We start from the raw sequence: 19188 nt of genomic DNA on the forward strand, positions 1-19188 counted from the left end.
GTCCACAATGAAGTTACACCTGGTACAGTTTCTCTTCCTCGTGACAATCTCTGGCTCGCTCCGCATTCCAGGTTTTCTTTTCTAGTATCTTTTGTAGTTCATGCAACACAGTTATTGTTAGTATTTGTTGGTGCCTTTGCAATGCTTTATGTATGCTTTACTCTGAAGTTTTCTCTTAACAAGGTTGCCTTCTTTTCACAGATGATCCTTGCTGAACACCGCATGGTTCCATTTGGCATAGGCTTCAACTCTGCAGTTCTGAGTCATTTCCAGAATCCAGGTGGCGCCTAATGCAAAGAGCCATCGCAGGAATTCAGATAGTTCACAATGGAAACAGGGTGATCCAGAATGCAAGGAGAGCACACACGTGTGATAAGAATGACACGACGGGCCCTTGTGGAAGCAGGGCCATACAAGATACTAGCTAGCAGGGTGATCATGTAGAAAAATACCAGTAGTTTTGGTAGATTTGTCAGTTGTCACCCTTCACTAGCCATTCATGATAACAATTTTTTGGTTGAGGGGATGAGGTTATTGTAATTTTTTCATTTCAATACATGCTATTATTAGCAAATGATGATGCTTTGTTAAATGAGAAATTAAATGAGAAATATAGCAGGAAATGATGAAACTTGTACTCTGTAATCGATTTAACCTCCTCCCGCCTGCATATCGGACGGTCGTTGTTGCTCGTGCCACTTAACCTCCTCAGCACTTCAGAAGTTCAGGGACGCTGTGGTCCGCTTCATGCCTCCTCTCTGCTTCAGCTCTCTTCGCAGCAGCATGCATACAGTTTAGTGGCAAAATGTTACTCTGCAAAGCGTAAGCTTGTATGCAGTGGCATGCTCAATTTAAGCCTTTAGGCTTCACTGTTCAAACATGCAGGCAACTTCAGAATACAACATTTCTTTACCACTGACATCTTGATCCCAAGCACTGCTTCAACTCACTTCAAGCACTTTGCGCCTAATAACTTGGTTAAATCACAGATGTCGATCGATCGACGAAGTTGGCAGTTGGTTGCTGGTTCATGCAAAACTGATTCGGGAAGTCATGGTACTGCTGATAGAACTCATACCAGTTGATTCACACAAAACTGGACAACACGCAGGCCATGCCAATCACGGTCAAGTTATTCAGAGAATCCGTCTCATCTACTATACTTGGGATGTGAAGAAGCAGCGGTTGAGTTTCTTTTAGAACACTACCAAGTTTCTGGTGCTATGTGCCATTAGCACTTTTAGTATACTTGATTACGTGATAGGCTGGCAGGCTGCTGTAACCCACCACAGATCACGAAAATAACAGCAACAATATCACGGAGATAACTGACTCCATCCGCACAAGACCCAAATGCATAAACCTCATCATAGCACAACGAGAGAGTAGACTCGAAAACCAATGGCATAGCACAAAATTTTACTGGTTTTCACCTGGCCATGTGGCCAGTGCAGTGGGTACCTACACTACCACAGAGCAAGAAACATGCCGCGGGGCCACGAGTTGGCCGCTACAGATCTCAGTAAGAGATCATCATCCCACTCTCCCTGACTCCGCTTCAGTCCTGCTGCTGCAATCAGTCCACTTCCGAGTCGATCAGTCTTGGAGGCCGAGGTGTCTAAGCTGGGGTTCCGGTGCAAGTTGTCTAAATAATGTAAAAACTGCTAAAACCACGTAAACCATGCGATATGTGTCTCCCGATTCACCTTGTCTTGCGGTGGGGTTGATTCAGTCCAAGGATCTTGATTTGGTTTTCGCTACAACCCATTTCAGCGGAGAAACCTAAGCGACATCCTCCCTCCCTCCCGCGACCCGCACCGCCCCCGCGGCGGCCGGGCCGCGCCTCTTCTCCAAGCCTCCCCAGCCTTCGTCCTCCGCCCTCCCCTGCCGCCGCCGTCGGCGTGTGCCGCCGGGCGTTGCCCGCGCGGTGCCGGCGGCGGCGGGGCTGATTCTACCCGCCGCGAAGATGGGGGCGCGGGGTCCCCGGGCTAGCGGCGGTGCACCTCGGTGGGCGCCGGTCCGGCGGGGCAGCGTGGAACCTGCTCGTCGGGTGGGAGGAGGGGCGGCGGCGCGGCCGTTGGCGGCGGAGCAGCGCAGGCGGCGCCATGGCAGGGCCCGCTCGACCCAGATCTGGGCCCAGCGGGGCCCGGAGGGGTTCGGCGGTCGCTCTGCGCTTGGCAAGCCGGCGGCGCTCCCGGGAGGAAGAGAAGGCAGGGCCGTGGTGGATGGGCGACGGCGGCACTCCGGCCGGCCAGCTGCAGCGTAGCAGCGGGGCTTTACGGGCCCTTTTGGGTCCGGTCGGGCCAGTTCGGGCCTGGTTTGCCTCGTAGCCTCGTTCGGTCGGCTACCGCGAAGGCGGTGGAGGCAGTTCCCTCCCGTGTGGCTGCGGTGCTGCTGCCCCCGTCCCCGCTGCATCCCTTTTCTTCCTCTAGGCCCTACCCCGGTGACCACAGTTAGGCGGCGAGGATGGCTTCAAGACCGTGGTGGCGTGTGCTGGTGGGCGGCATGTTAGGTGGAGTACGTCGGAGCATCTAGGGTGGTCGGTTTGGAGGTCGGGAGAAATCCCTGTCGGCATGCTCGACACCGACGCGGTGGCGCTCGCGGGTGTCACCTCGCCTTCCTGAAGGGCGTCGGGTGTACCTCCTCCTCAATCCCCTCCGCATACCGGGGGAAACCCTAGGACTAGTCCGGGCAGCAGCGGCGTCATCGTCGTTTCCTTGGTGAAGGTGTTGCTTGGTATGCGGCGCCTCGGCGTGCTAGGAGCGTGGTGGTACTTCTCCGGAGGGCGCAGCGGTTGCGGGTCGTCATCGTTTTCGTCGATCTGCCGGTGTCGGCATTGTTTTTCTTTCCTTTCTTTTTCTTTTCTTTTGGGCTTGGTTGTGCTGCGGCCCCAGCGCGTTCGTTGTATCGGATCGTTTGCTATATTAATATAGCGGGGCGAAAGCCTAGTTCGAAGAAGAACCCATTTCAGCGATGTAACTCTTTCAACTCTTACCCTAGATGACTCATGCAATTATTCAAAATCTGTTTGCAATCTTCGAACAACAGGAATTCAAGCATTTGTCGAGTGTTGATGATATAGATCACCTGAAGAGAGATATGTTTGAAATTTCTCGTGTTTGGATTTCCTGTGGTAGTCATGATATCACAATACTCTTACAAGTTCCCTTTATTTTTGCATTTTGGTATGTTCCGTTTCGAGGATGCCCTTACCATTTAGAATTTATTTCTACGTGGTATTTATCCTTAAATATTGTTGTTGAAAAAAAATATATAGAGTCACGTATCTCTCCAAGAATGGTTATATAAAAAAATTAAACATATTACACACACATGCAATTTATCAATCAATTGTATACTACACATAACACTTTTTTGAAACAATTGGGGTATGCGTACGACCCAATAATAAAAACATGGAAAATTCTGTTTACCATAAAGAAATAGCACGTAAAAAGATTGTTTAAGCATGAAAAATATACCTTTGGATGTACAATTAGATTTGGGAGTAACTACAAGAGATAGAGTTATGGAGAACACGCTCTAGGTCCTGAACTAGTGTTGGCTATTCCCTAAATTAGGATGCATATTAGTTTTATTCATAGTCAATTTTTGTAAACTTTAATCAAATATATAGAAACTAATACAAATATATACACTACTAACACAATGATAGTCGAACCTTCATCGAAAGGGAACATGACAAGCCCTAAGCTATCAGTAGGGTCCCTCGCGTCCGCGCGGTGGCCGCCACGCCGCGCCGGCGCGCCCCTTCGTCCCTCCCCTAGCCCTCCTCTGCGTGGTCTCCTCTTCGCCACCGCCGCCCGGAGCGTCGCAGGGCAAAGCCCCTGCGGCGCGGCGGCGGTGGCCTTCCTCAGCCTGGCGATCGGGGTGCGGTGGCATCCCTCCACTCCTTTCAAGCGGCAGCGATCCGAGATGGCGGTGACTGGGGAGATCACGCATCGGCGATGTTCGTGGCGGTCATTGTCCACGAGCCCTTTGGGCCTCGGAGGGCGGCGGCGCTGCCGACCTTCGGTGGTTGCAGGGTTTCCTCTTGGCTATCTCTGAGTCAAAGCGGGTGGCCAGGATCTGATCCGGGTTTGGTGGTGGTGGCTTCCTTCTTTGCCGGAGGAGGTCGACTGGTTGCTGGGGTGGTGGATCACGAGATCCGTCTACTCCGGCGATGAAGATCTAGTCAACGACGAGCTAGCGGTGAAGGGGCCACCGGTGAAAACCGCGCCTTGACATCGTTCTTGGCGGATGATGGCGGCGGCTATTGGCGTCGTTCCCTTGCGAAGGCATCATCTTTGCTGGCCTCTCCGCTTGCTCTTGCCGAGTTGGGGACTCGCGGCTGTCGGTGAAAACCGTGCCACGATTGGCAGGCGATGGCGGCGTTAAGCGTCGCTTCGTTCTTGAAGGCATCGTCGTTGCAGTCTGCGGCTACTCACTCGTACTGCTCCGGGGGAAACCCTAGATCCGGGTCTCCAGATCGAATGATGACATCGCTTCCTGCGTCGTTCTACCTCTTGGGGCATCGTTTTTGGAGCAGCGACTGGATGGAGGTGGATCTTGGTGGAGTGGTGTTCATCTACCACGTTGATGTCGATGATTCTCGGCGGCGTGGAGCTGCAGGGTATCGAAGACGGGCACGGGCTGCTGGACGTGTACAGGATGGTGGAGCTGTCTGGCGTCATGGTGACAACGACGTCAAGTCTGGCAAGGTCAATGCGGTGATCCCTTTTGAAGATGGGTGCGAGGAAGACGGCGGTAGCGATTTCTGTGGAGTGTGTAATGGCATGCGCTCAGGGTCCACTTGACTGGCTGTGCTTCTCACTCGCTAATGGGTGGCTTGGAAATGCATTCAGTTTTAGATGATGTGCGTTGGTGTATTGTCAGGGTAATGGCCCTGTTCATGGTCACCCCTTAATCGCTCTTGTAGGTATAGCGAGTTGTCGCTGGAAAGGTGGCTTCGAGTTGATCTTTGTATCTCCCTTGTAAGGCTTTGCGAATAATTTAATAAAAAAAAGCTGTGTGCATCTGTTGGATGCAGAGGCTGGGGCGATGCTCCCATTTCGAAAAAAATTTAGAACCTTCGTAAAATATATTATCATATTATATGCATTTGGTACTACGAAACTTAATATATCTTCATATATAGTTAGTTAAATTTGTAAAATTTGGCTTTGACCAAAACCAATACTATGCATTTTAAGTTGGGCATGAGGGAGTAGTAGTTACTCCCTCCGTCATTTAGTATAAAATGTTATTTGTCCTATACATATGCATCTTGGATATCTTTTTCTAAATGAAGGCTATGCCTCAACTGCTGCATTGATAGTTGCATAGGACTTAATATTATTATTTTATTAATAGTGATTTAACAAAGATCATATACATCAAATAACCGAAGACACCTTGGATTAAAAGACAGAGAATATTTCTTTGCATGGTTTAGATTAAAGATACTCAATCCTAATATGTACCTTTTAAATTAACACAGATTCAGAAATTTTGGATGAGAACTTTTTTAGTTGCTGAAAACTGTTGCTGATCTGTGGGATGGACAACAATTAAAATATGACTTTAGAAGAACTTTTACACCACAAATGATGGAAATGTGGAGTGACATAGGTGAAATTGCCCATACTATAACTTTCTCTGAAGAAGAGGACCAGCTGATCCGGAAGTATGAATCAAAAGGGGTTTACTCTTCTAAATCTCTTTATGCTGTCATTAACTTTAGAGGGATTCAACCAATTTTCCTGCCTGTTGTTTGGGATTTAAAAATTTCACCTAGAATTCAAATTTTTCTTTGTTTACTATCCCAAAATAAGATCATGACTAGGGATAATCTTAGACGTAGAGGCATTCAAAAACTTCTGGTTTGTGAGCTTTGTAGTGAATTAGAGTCAGTTAAGCACTTGTTCATTGACTGCTTAGTATCTAGACTGCTTGGGTCTGCGGTGCAAGAGATTTTTGACATAAAAATTGTTGTTTACTTATCTCTTGCATCTAAATGGCTTTGCAATAAAAAACTTGAGCAGTTCAATGTTATTTCATCTCCTGTTATGTGGTGCATTTGGAATAACATGAACCATTTGGTGTTTAACAGAAAAACCTGGTTGTCTATGAAACAGGTGTGGGGCTTGCTCCTATCTTACCTAAGGATTTGGCAGGTTCCTTTTAAAAGCCTGGAATGGGATCTGGTGGAAAAATTCAAAAGTGCCCTGATAAGAAGGCTGAGGATGGTGCCGTCGCTGATGCCGGATTGAAATGCACTTCTTTTGATTGGATTTCAACCTGGAAGTCATCTACGACCTCTCTCCATCAAGGGCGCGCCTCTGAAGCCTACCTGCTGAAGCATCCAAAAGAATCAGGCGACATCCATGTGGTGATCTGATGGCTTCTGGCTTGGGCGCAAAAGAGAGGATGTGCTGTAGTGCTTTATTCTAGTTTATCCTGTTATCTTGGATAGTTTCCTGTTTTAGTCTTGAGGATTTTCAGATGTTTCTCTCTAAGACCCTCGGTTTAGCTGATGGGCTGGATCCTTTTATATTTCGTCTAAAACGCTTGTGTGTTTCATTTTCAATAAAATGAAAATGGAGCTGGGGAGCGCTTCCTGTTAGTCTAAAAAAAAACTTTTTTAGTTGCTAGTGTTCGTGTAGTAGGTGCAATAGCAAAAGTCTTAAAAGAAAGCACCATAGTTCCGTGCACGGGAGAAACATTTCTCGAAACATGCTGCCAGAAGTCCGTGCACGGGAGAAAGATTTCTGGAAACACGCTAAAGCCATGTGGCCAGTGCAGTGGGTACCTACACTACCACAGAGCAAGAAACATGACGCGGGGTCACGAGTTGGCCGCTAGCATCATCTCACTATCCCCGACTCCACTTCAGTCCTGCTGCTGCAATCAGTCCACTTCCGATTCCGAGGCCATGGAGCAAAGCCCGGTGATTCCTCGGGTCCGTCTGGGCACCCAGGGACTGGAGGTGTCAAAGCTGGGGTTCGGGTGCATGGGTCTGACGGGCTCCTACAACTCGCCGCTGGACGACGCCGCCGGCATCGCCATCATCGCGCACGCCTTCCGCCGCGGCGTCACCTTCTTCGACACCTCCGACGTCTACGGCCCCCAAACCAACGAGATCCTCGTCGGCAAGGTATTGATTGGGCTGTTTGTTTCCTCGTTAATTTCGCCGGAGACTGATGGGTGCCAATCTTGGTCGGCTCAGGCGCTGAAGCATCTGCCGCGGGAGCAGGTGCAGGTGGCCACCAAGTTCGGCATGCGGCCTGGCGCCGACGGCACCACCGGCGTGTGCGGCCGGCCTGAGTACGTGCGCGCCTCCTGCGAGGCCAGCCTGCGCCGCCTTGACGTCGGCTACATCGACCTGTACTACCAGCACCGCGTCGACACCACCATCCCCATCGAAGACACGGTACTCCTTCCGCCAATTTTCATGGATTATTAGTACTGATCGATGAGGATTATTCCCGTCCTTGTGCTGAAAACGGTGGTGCTGCAGATCGGCGAGCTGAAGAAGCTGGTGGAGGAAGGGAAGATCAGGTACATCGGGTTATCGGAGGCCAGCCCGGACACCATCAGGCGTGCTCACGCCGTGCATCCCATCACTGCCGTGCAGATGGAGTGGTCTCTGTGGGCTCGTGACATCGAGCCCGAGATTGTGCCGCTCTGCAGGTTGAGGATTTCTACATTGTACTTTCCTCCATGGCTTGATTAATAGAATCATGAAACAAGAAACTGATCAATTCTGTCTCACACACATTCAGAGAATTGGGGATTGGAATTGTTCCTTACAGCCCGATTGGCCGCGGGTTCTTCGGCGGAAGAGGAGTAACAGAACAAGTGTCTGCTCAATCTAGCCTGGTTCGTACCTATCCATACAATCCACCTGAAATTGCAAGTTTCCATTATTTCGGTTTGCTTACTAGCCTGTTCTTGTCTATATATCTTTCAGCAACGGCATCCGAGGTTTCTGGCAGAAAATCTTGAGAAGAACAGGCATCTTTATCTGAAAATTGAACAACTAGCCAAGAAGCATCAGTGCAGCCCTGCTCAGCTAGCTTTAGCTTGGGTTTTGCATCAAGGGGATGATACGGTTCCAATACCTGGTTAGTCCATTTTGTTTTGTAACCACATACGCATGCCATTTTTGTTAAGGATGAATTCCACATTTACCCTTTAATTTTGGATTTGTGATGCATATTATGATATTATCCCATTCGGTGAAAATTCTACCGCGGTATCTCATCTAAGAAACTCTGAACCAGATTGTAACCAATTTTACCATTTTTCTTACCGCTAGATAGGACCACCATGTTACATTGATGTGACAATGTGTAAAGTTCGGATGGTGTGAGCGACAATCATGTCCACTTGTCCAGTCATCTCTTCTCCATCCGTTTCAGTCCTCGTCTTCTTTGGGATATCCTGAAAACCTGATCATCACCTCACACCTTGCCAATGACCCACATCAATGAAAAGGGTCCAAAGTTTCTTAAATGGGGTAATTGGTATCACAAATGCAGAATTAAAGTGTAAAATATTGAATCCACTCTAACCGTCTAGGATGATTTTGTCAACTTGTCAATTCACATAGTACTAGTAGCCTATCTTTTTAAGATCGTCTTGCTTGCCTTAGCTTTGAGATAAAAAGTAGAGTATGTAGTTTTTAGACAACGTTGTGAACTATAAGGGATACCAATATCTTTACTATTAAATTGCAATAGGTGACTGCCTGGTGTCATAAATGGGCCAACATATTTTTTCCATAGGCCCAACTTCTCCCTTGAATCCATGGGCGGACGCAGCGGGGGGCGGCCGGGGGGGGGCCGTGGCCCACCCAGAAATTCTGCCGGCCCAACTTATACCCCATGGAAAAAGGCCCAAATCGTGGAGATAGCCTCGTCTGCTCGAGGTCACGACGACGAGGCTCCAGTCTCACGCATCGCATTCTCCACTGGGCACTTCCCCACGATTCCCCACGCCCCGACCGCCGCCGCCCCAGCCCCGGCGCCGCCGCTGCCCGTCGGCCCCGCTCGCCCTCGACTCAGTCCGGCTGTCCGCCCGGCGCTCGCCCGCCCTCTGCAGCTTTGCCCTCACGGCGTCACCCAGCCCCGGCGCCCCGGCCGCCGCAGTGCCGCACTGACCGCCGGTCGCCGGCCGCCGCACTAAACGCCGAGCGCCGCCCTGATCTTCCCAGAAGTGAGCCCCTATTCGGCTATTCCTGCCCTATTCTGCTATTGAGCTGTATGTTAAGTCTTATAATGATGAACTGCTAATGTTTGTTCTCTGTACATGTGAACTGCTCTCTGTACATGTCTCTGTATGTCTGTTCTCAGTATGTTAAATCTTATAATGATAAAGAACACATAAAATTGCTAATGTTTGATGTTTCAATTATAGCCAAATTCCGCTACTTTTTTCAGAAACAAGCATCAAAGCAGATATTGCATGCTAAACTCAAGGATTCTTCACATGAATACCTTCTACTATTTAGGTTTTGCATGATGCCTCCCTCTCCAGATACCACAAAATTCACACACCAAAATGCTTCATGATACACTCGTCTGAGAAACTAAACCATAAGATATTGCATGCTTTCCATATCTGTTTATGAAATTTATATAACCAGTGATTCATTGATGAAGTGGTGAATAATTTTGAAATGATTGATGGTGTTTGATTTCCATGGATCCAAGTGAACTTTCAGAGTCCACCATTGATGTTACCAAGTGTTCATGGCTAGTCAATCTACTTCAGAACTATAGAAAGCCCGTTAGTTTCTATGTTGGTTCAGCGCAGAAATGTTGTTTACTTAAATTAACCTTCCAGGGGTATGCTGCGTGCATTTTTGTTCTGGAAAACTACAATTCGGTAGCACAAATTAACTTTTCAAGCATCCTCTTACAGAAAGATCCCGCACCTCAGTTGAAATTGTCAAGTACCTATCAAAAGACTAGAAAGATTAAAGTTGCAAATCGGCAGTCTAATGTCGCAATTCATAGGTGTTGTATAAATTCCGGTAACATAACCTAACTTTTTAAGCACCATCTTATAGAAAGATCTAGCACGTCGGTTGAAATTTCACATTTTGGGTGGGCGCAAAATTTTTTTTTTGAGGTGTGCCCCCCCCCTCCAATTCTTTCCTGCGTCCGCCACTGTTGAATCGCCATGGAGGCCCAGATTGTACCTCTCGCACGTAAAGTGTTTAGATGGAAAATTTAGATGGAAAACCCGAACGACATGGAATAAACTGAATGCGGCGCGTCATGCTTTTTCAGCATCGACGGCACCATGAATGCGTCATTAACTTCTTAGCTATGCGTTCGCTTTGTTTCCTTGTACGGGTGATTTGTTAGGATATGGGAACGTGCTTTTACAAAACACAGGTTCTAGGGGCACGACTATCATAGATCATGTTTAGAAAATATCCTCATGGTTCAGAATGTATTTTTTCCATATGTTTATGCTTACGGATAGTTCTTCTCATGTGCGAGTCTTGCTTTTACAAAAGACAGACCATGTTTAGAAAATATCCTCATGGTTCAGAATGTATTTTTCCATATGTTTATGCTTAGAGAAACTCTAACAGCAACCGAAAAATGAACCGGACCCATATTTTTCCGGCGAGAATACGGGTTCGGGCCGAAAAAGACCCAGAACAAAGCCCGAACTCGCAGCATGACCCGTAAAATGAGTTCGCCCCCCCCCCCCGAGAAACTGGACGGCTGCCCCGTATTTATACAGGGCGCGGTGGCGAGTTGGGTTCCAAATCCCTACTACCCCGCCACCGCTGTCGCCGCTCCGCCGCGTCTCCACTCCACCTCCGGCGAGCAATTTCTTCGCCGTTTTCGGCTTATTCGCTCCGCCGCCACCACCCCACCCTTCGCAATGGCGCGTGCACGACGGGCCAGTAGAGGAGGGGTCGAATCGGCAGTAGAGGATCGCCGCCGCCTTCGTCAGGTGTGCGATCGGGGGCGGACCCGCGTGAGGCGGGCGTGCTCCGACAGAGCTTAGAAGCGGGCGGCCCGCAGGTGGCCGCGCAGGTTCATGCGCCGGCTGGCGCGCTCCGAGGCGCGCGATGGGGAAGCCGACGCGCCGCCCGCCGGCTCGTGCTGCCCGCCACTGCCGGCGGTTCCGTCGCGCGGCGACAACGACGATGACGAGGAAGACGGTCCGACTCTCACCTGCGGGAGATCGGCGGAGGCGGCACCGTTCGTGGTGGCCGCAGTCGTCATCGCATAGGCGTCGCCGGCGCCAAAAACCTCCTCCTCCGCCGCGCGTAGAGCCCCGGTGACAACCCCGGGACCAATTTTGGATCAAATTAGCGCGCTGGAGTAGGTTTAGTTAGTATTTTGATTAGAATTATGTTCGAATGTAGCTCGATCGGAGCAAAATTTCTTTCATTTGGTATGGTTCATCCGAGCAAAACTTCCGTGACGTTTGATTTCCATTTTTCAGTTCGCGTTTTCGGTTTCTATTATGCGTGGCGACTAAAACCATCGAAACTGAAAAATTCGGGAGACCGAACTCCGTGTTTTCGGTTCGTGTTTATACGGGAAGTATTAGAGATGCTCTTACGGATAGTTCTTCTCATGTGCGAGGAGTCTAGGAATTGTTTTTTTGGCGGGTGTAGGCGAATTGTATACACTGAGTTCAGATGCTTAGATAATTTTCACTTCATCACACACTACATGCATCAATACACTTTGTGAATTACTCCTATTATAAAATAGGTTGCCTATAATATTTGGATAAAGTAAAATTTGACCAACTGTATAGAAAAAAGGCAACATTTATAATCCTAATCTAATATTTTTAGAACCATCATAAAAATATATTATCATATTATGTTTATTAAACATTGCAGATATTGATATTCTTTTGCACTATATAGTAGCTCAAACTTTAAGAGGTTGGACTTTGACATCCTAATCTGGGAAGGAGGAAGTACTATTCCTAGAGTGGATTCCAAAAATAAAAAATACGTTCAAACAATATTACTTTTCAGCAGCATTTTTTCACACGCAGCAACGCGCGGGTACTTAGCTAGTAACTTACAAATATATATATATGCTCCTACATTTTCAGGGACAACTAAGATCAAGAATTTAGATGCCAACATTGACTCCTTCAAGGTGAAGCTCACACACGACGACCTGGAAGAAATTAGCAACCAGATACACGAAGAAGATGTGGCAGGTGGAAGGCCATATAATTCCCTTGCGCATACCACCTGGAAGGATGCAAACACTCCAAAGAAGTAAAGGTACAAAATATTATAGCGACGGCGGTCTGTGTGATTAAATAATGGTGCCATTCTACCTGCCGATGTGATAAATGGTGCTGAATGTATATTGCGAATCATGTGTAACGAATAATACTAATTTAAGAATAAAGCATGTCTTCCATTCAGAAACCATGTAGGGCATGGATCTTTAAGACAATTAATTAACAATAATCCTACACCTACCGAAACCATCCTACAAAATAATCTTATGGGCTGACGTGGTGGCTTGTGTTTGGTCCTGATTTTTCTTCTTCCTTAATTTGTGGAGTGTGATCTGCTAACCCACAGGTGGTTGTCCGTAACAATTTTTTGTAAGAAAACGTCCGTAGATGTCATTGCTCATACCCTTACCAAGTGAGCCTTCCCTTTTTAGACAATGGAAGAATCATTATCGTGGACTTTACGAGAATGCTACAAGGTGCACAACAGAGGTCTCAAACTACTTGTACCATGTCGATGCTGCACGACATACAATACATAAATAAGATATGTCGTGTGCTAGGGCCGTAGCGCGAAAAACTGTGACGCTTAAAATCAAACACAAACCTGAATCACCAAAAAAGAAAAAAATGGGCATATCTTAGTTTACACTTCGCCACAAATAACACATTTTGTGGCATTGACAGGCATGGGCGGCCTTGGAGGCGAAAGTGGGCTGCAAACCCCCCCTTTCAAAAGCGCAACTATGTGTATACTCCTGCAAATTAACTCATCATGCAAGATTTTTTTTATGGCGCCCTTGACACCACATGTCAATGAAATAATAATGGTGTGTCATTCATCAAAGCCAAATAAAGGTGTTGACATTTTTCAAATTCTCCAGACGAGTGGACCTTAAAAGCCAAAGCACATTTTCAATCTCAAGTTGTTAACCACCTGAACTACACATTAAGCTTTTAAGGGTGTTGTCATTGCTGGATCCACCCAACAAAACCCAGATCGAGACTTCCTCGGCATTACAATTTACAAAACAGCATTGCTCGATCTAACCAGTAGCCACATCATCTAGATATGGCGCCAATACTTATTTTAACCTAGCGTATGAATCTGCCAACACATGTGGTCTGGATCAGCAACAAACCTTGGGAAACTGAGACATTGTCAATCTTCAATAATTGATGACCACTGTGGTGGAGATATGCGAGAGCACACAAGAAATTGTCGATCGGTAACTAGAATTTTGTACAATGTGTACCTAGGGCATGTTTGGTTTTCTGCACGAGCTAGCTCACAACGCAGGCTAGCTCGTGCAGAAAACCAAACAACGCAGGCTAGCGGGTGCCTCCGTGACGGTGGGGCTTCTACAACGCCTACGCCATCTAACCTTTCGCCTACGGGGGCCCAGCCGCTTGCGTCTTCAGACCGTGGTCGAGGGGGGTCTACACTGCCTACCCCCTCCTCACCTCGGTCGTCGACGCCTTTCGTCTCTTCGGTGGAGATACCCCTGGTCCACAGCCTACTCACCCTCCTCCTACTCATCAGCCTGAGTTAAGGAGGAGTGGCGGTACGCGACGGCTGAGGACGGGCCCGGGGTTACGGACGAGGATATGTTGCAGAAGGCGGCAAAGAACCTGGATGCGTCAGGTACGAAGTCTTCCTCCACATCTTTTACTAGATTTTCAGATTCCAAAATTTCTTCCACGTTGGGTAGTGTAGGCGTTTCTTTGGGTCGCACTTCGGAGGAGATTTCGGTGTCGGCCAATGTCTTGAGGCATTTGGAATATGACCATATCACGGTAATTCCGAAGGCTTCGGCAGCGGCTGAACTATCTTCTCTAGAGGAGGAGGAAGACGATGTCATCTCAGATGGTCGTCTTCTTTCTACCCTAGTAGGTGGTATTTTGGGGGTGGAATTAGAAAAGTCGGGGTTAGAGTCATTTTATGACCTAAAAGCCTCTAGAAGATCTTCTAAGTCTTCCACTGAAATGAAAAAGAAGCATAGGTCGGGTGTAGCTACAAAATCTAAAATAGTTTATAAATGAATGACATGTTTAGGAATAGGAGAGATCTTCGTGACTTGGCGAAGCACTCTCAATTGCCGATTGTTGTAAGGACTATAATTTAGATTTTATTGCTATTTCCAAGATGGGTAAGCGTGATTACTCTCAAAGTTTCTTAAACCGGTTATCTAGAGGATTAGACTTTGACTGGTTTTCTCGCCCACCTAGAGGTAGGTCCGGTGGCTTGCTTATTGGAGTCCGGACGGATTCCATGGAAGTTTTGGCTAATTCTGATGGTGAGTGTCATATCAAACTCACTATTCGGAATAGGGTTGATAACTTCATTTGGAGTCTGGTCTCCGTTTATGGTGCGACCCAGGACAACTTTAAGGCTAAATTTTTACGTGAGCTTGTGAATCTTGCAAATGACGATCCATACCCTATTATCATAGGGGGTGATTTCAATTTGCTGAGATTCCGCCATGAGAAAAGTAAAGGTCCTTTCTCTGTCACTGGCCTTTCTTGTTTAATGCTGTCATCAATAGCTTAGACTTGAGAGAGGTTAAGATGGTTGGCCATCAGTTTACATGGGCTAACAGTTTACCTGACCCAACATACGAGAAGCTAGACCGCGTGCTGATGGACACCAGTTGGGAGGATAAATACCCGATGGTGTCAGTGCGTGCTCTAGAACGTATCGAAAAACTATCGGACCATGCTCCTATACTTTTAACTACCAGGTTACCAAGACCGCTGTCGAAGAAACCATTTAAGTTTGAACTTGGATTGTTACAACGGGAAGTGTTTCACGAGATGGTTAACAATGTATGGGAAAGACCAGTATATGCCACCAATCCGGTTCTAAGGTGGAATAAAAAGATGAGAGCAGTTCGCAAACACCTTTCTGGATGGGCGAGTCATACAGCCGGTGTTCTTAAAAAGGAGAAGTTTCGCTTATCGACTATCATTGATGAGTTAGAAGCGCTTGCTGAAGTGAGACCGTTAACGAGCATTGAGTTGGATTTAAAAATTCAATCTAATACTCAGATAGCGAGTCTTCTTCGGGAAGAAGAGTTGAAATGGTACCAGCGTTGAAAAGCCCAATTCATCCTGGAAGGAGATTCCAATATGAGATATTTTCATGGGATTGTCAATGGCCATCACAGGAAAAAATGTATCCAATCTCTGGTACAAGATGAGGGTCTAATTGAAGGCCATGAACAACTCAAATCCTACATTACTAATTATTACAAGAGCTTATTTGGTCCTCCAGATGAGAGTTCCTTCACTCTCGATGAGTCCCAAATAGCAGACATACCCCAAGTGTCACAGGAGGAGAACGCTATCTTAACAACCCCTTATTTGGAGGAGGAAGTTCATGAAGCAGTTTTCCAAATGGAACATAATAAAGCCCCGGGTCCTAATGGTTTCCCTGCTGAATTTTATCAGATTTTCTGGGATACCATTAAAGAGGATCTTCTAGAAATGTTCAGTGTCTTACACGCTAGACAACTAGAATTATTCCGTCTAAATTTTGGTGAGGTTATCTTGTTACCCAAAGTTAAAGAGGCAGAAAGGATCCAACAATATAGATACATTTGCCTCTTAAATGTAAGTTTCAAGTTATTCACGAAAGTAGCTACCATTAGACTGAATACAATGGCTGATCATGTGGTAAGGCCTTCGCAAACCGCTTTCATGCAAGGATGCAATATCCTAGATGGGGTTGTGGTTCTACATGAGGCAGTACATGAACTGCATACCAAAAAGATGAATGGGGTAATCTTAAAATTTGATTTTGAGAAAGCTTATGATAAAGTCAACTGGTCTTTTTTCCATCAGACACTCAGGATGAAAGGTTTTTCACCGGAGTGGAGAGCGTTGATCGATAATTTCGTGTATGGAGGAAGTGTAGCGATTCGTGTCAATGATGATACGGGATGCTTCTTCCAGACACGAAAAGGTTTACGCCAAGACGATCCTCTATCACCACTTTTATTCAATATTGTGGCGGATATGCTCACTATATTGATCGAACGAGCTAAAACTGATGGCCAAATTGAAGGAGTGATTCCACATCTTGTAGATGGGGGTTTATCAATCCTTCAATATGCCGACGATACAATTTTATTTATGGAACATGATCTTGATAAAGCTCGAAATCTAAAGCTGATTTTGGCTGCTTTTGAGCATTTATTAGGACTCAAAATAAACTTCCATAAAAGTGAATTGTTCTGTTTTGGCGATGCTCAGGACTCAGTCGCCGAATATTCGGAACTGTTTGGTTGTGGGCTAGGCTAGTTTCCTATCAACTATCTGGGTATCCCGATTTATTATCGGAGATTAACGATGGCTGAGTGGAAACTAGTCGAGGAAAGACTTCAGAAGAGACTTAGTAGTTGGAAAGGTAAAATGCTATCCCTTGGAGGAAGATTGGTTCTTATTAATTCAGTACTCACCAATATGGTGATGTATATGATTTCCTTCTTCATTCTGCCAAAAGGTGTATTACACAAGCTCGATTATTATAGATCGAGATTCTTTTGACATGGGGACAGTGAAAAAAAGAAGTATCGACTGATCAAGTGGTCTGTTGTATGCCGACCTAAAGATATGGGTGGGCTAGGAGTTCACGACCTTGAAGTCAAGAACTTAGCCTTATTGGCTAAGTGGCTATTTAAGATACTAACCGAAAATGGCGTATGGCAGACCATGGTTAGAAGAAAGTACATAGGCGACAAAGCGTTATCCCAGATCCTTTGAAAACCAGGAGATTCACATTTTTGGGCTGGCCTAGTAGCAATGAAGAATTTTTTCTTCAGATATGGTACTTTCATTATTAAGGATTGATCGAAGATACGGTTCTGAGAGGATACATGGCTCGGGAATAGGCCTATCTCTGAACAATATCCAGCGTTATACAACATTGTTCGTCGCAAAAGTGATACCATTGAAGAAGTGAGCCTAGCTCACTTGGTTAGGGAAGTGGATGTACAACCTAGCCACCCAGGTTCAAGTCCCCAGGGACGCGAACTTGGGTTCTTATTATTTTAAAAAAATAAAATCACTGTAGGGGCTTCCCCTACCGTATTCCTTTTAAAAAAAAAGTGATACCATTGCTTAGTAATGGTAACCTCACCTCCGACAGTGATGTTTAGACGAGATTTAATCATTTCAAGACTTCTTGCATGGAACGCCTTACTGTTGCGTTTGGAATCCATTCAGTTGTTGGAAGGGCAAGATAAATTTCATTGGAACTTACAATTCAATGGAAAATTCTCTGTAATTTCTTTGTACAATGTCATTATCCAACCAGAAATACCAGTTGATAAGAACAAGATGATTTGGAAGATGAAGATACAACTAAAAATTAAGATTTTTTGCTGGTATTTGCGTCGAGGAGTAATCCTAACCAAAGATAATCTTGTGAAACGAAATTGGCATGGGAATATGCAGTGTCTTTTTTGTCAACAAAATGAGACGATTAAGCACTTGTTCTTCCAATGTCGCTTTGCCAGATCTATATGGTCATGCATCCAAGTAGCTTCTGATCTATATCCCCCAACTAGTGTGGCCAACATCTTTGGTAATTGGCTTCTTGGGATCGATCACAGATTTAGAACGTTTATTAGGGTGGAGGTGCTTGCCATGATATGGTCGCTACGGCTGTGTAGAAATGACAAAGTTTTTAATAACAAGAATTGCTCTCTCCTGCAGGTTAGATACTGATGTACATCTACTCTCCGTTTGTGGTCTGCGCTACAGAAGGTGGAGAACCACGACCTGTTTACGGAGGTATGTACATGGTTGGAGAACACGGCGAGGGATACTTTTTCCCTACATGGGTGACAGCATAATCTACGGATTGGGCCTCCGCCTTCATCTTAGGCGTTTTACATTCACTCTGTCTGTTATGTAATTCGTCTTTTTTAGCTTTCCAGACTTTTGAGACATGTTGAACGGCTGTGTGCATCTTAACTATGCAGAGGTCGGATATAATTGCTTCTTATGAGTAATAAAGCGTTCATTATCTAAAAAAAGCTCACAACGCAGGCCAACCAATCCGGCTAGGGACAGGCGCAATGACCATTTTGGCCTATTTCCAGGTTACTTGCTTGTGAACCATGAGGTGGTGCTGGTGGACTTGGGGTACATGCGTGGGTGCATAGCCTCTCATATCATGGTGGCGCCAACACCTTAAACTTGGGAAACAAAGAGAAAGGAAGAGATATAGTCGTCTCCAATCTTTACCTTCGTCCATACTTTCTCCCAGTTGTTCGATATGTTCATTTAGTTGAAGAATCTGATCTATTCCCTCTGTTGCATTCTGTTCCGGTACTTCACCCGATGCATATTTGTTTGGCTTTCTAGTCTGCAATCAGCTTGAAGATTGTACACATCTGTTTTGATTTGCAGTAATTTTCTTAAACCCCTATTCATCATCCCTCCAGTCGCCATAAATATTGTGGCGCAAATCTAGCATTTCTAGACAAGATTATTTGAATGCAATTTTTATGTGGCCTTCGATACACTTATATCTACCCTTAATTATCAGAATGAAGGTAGAGTACGAGTTACTACAAATCACGACATTTTCCTGTTTGAGATCGCATTAAATGTTACGGCTAACCAGCCATACCATGTATGTATAAAACTCCTATTTGAGACCGTATTAAATAAAGGGATTTCTATTTTCGTGCCCTCAGGTCCTTAGTTGTACTCAGTTCTCCCTAGCTCCTTAGTATTTCCTCAGTTTTCCCCAAAACCTTGTCTGAAACCCGCAGAAGGAGCTCGGACGGTAGGATTCCCGTTTAGTTGACCGTTCTGTGCTGACGTGTGGGGCCACGTCGTGTGGGGCCGTGTCGCATGGAGCTGGTAGAAAGGGACCGCGTGGGATAGGACGAGGCCGCGTTTGGTAGCTGGGTTCTGTCTCTCTCGGCC

General features: G+C 46.2%; 1 protein-coding gene across 1 annotated transcript; it reads left to right on the top strand.

Moving 5' to 3' along the window:
- The first annotated feature begins 6857 nt into the window (after nt 1–6857).
- Nucleotides 6858–12387, top strand: LOC124703235 (probable aldo-keto reductase 1). The gene is made up of 6 exons (XM_047235456.1): nt 6858–7156; nt 7229–7432; nt 7520–7692; nt 7785–7881; nt 7973–8126; nt 12109–12387. Exons 1-6 carry the CDS (start codon nt 6935–6937, stop codon nt 12282–12284), a joined length of 1026 nt encoding a protein of 341 aa, XP_047091412.1. The 5' UTR covers nt 6858–6934; the 3' UTR covers nt 12285–12387.
- Nucleotides 12388–19188: the final 6801 nt, after the last annotated feature.

The sequence above is a fragment of the Lolium rigidum genome, chromosome 3 (genome assembly GCF_022539505.1).
Source record: "Lolium rigidum isolate FL_2022 chromosome 3, APGP_CSIRO_Lrig_0.1, whole genome shotgun sequence".
NCBI lineage: Eukaryota > Viridiplantae > Streptophyta > Magnoliopsida > Poales > Poaceae > Lolium > Lolium rigidum.

Excerpts from the sequence above, each read along its gene's own strand:
- LOC124703235 (XM_047235456.1), top strand. The coding sequence starts at position 6,935 with ATGGAGCAAAGCCCGGTGATTCCTCGGGTCCGTCTGGGCACCCAGGGA. Across the intron at positions 7,157-7,228 it reads ACGAGATCCTCGTCGGCAAG|GCGCTGAAGCATCTGCCGCG; the intron begins GTATTGATTGGG and ends TGGTCGGCTCAG. Across the intron at positions 7,693-7,784 it reads GAGATTGTGCCGCTCTGCAG|AGAATTGGGGATTGGAATTG; the intron begins GTTGAGGATTTC and ends ACACACATTCAG.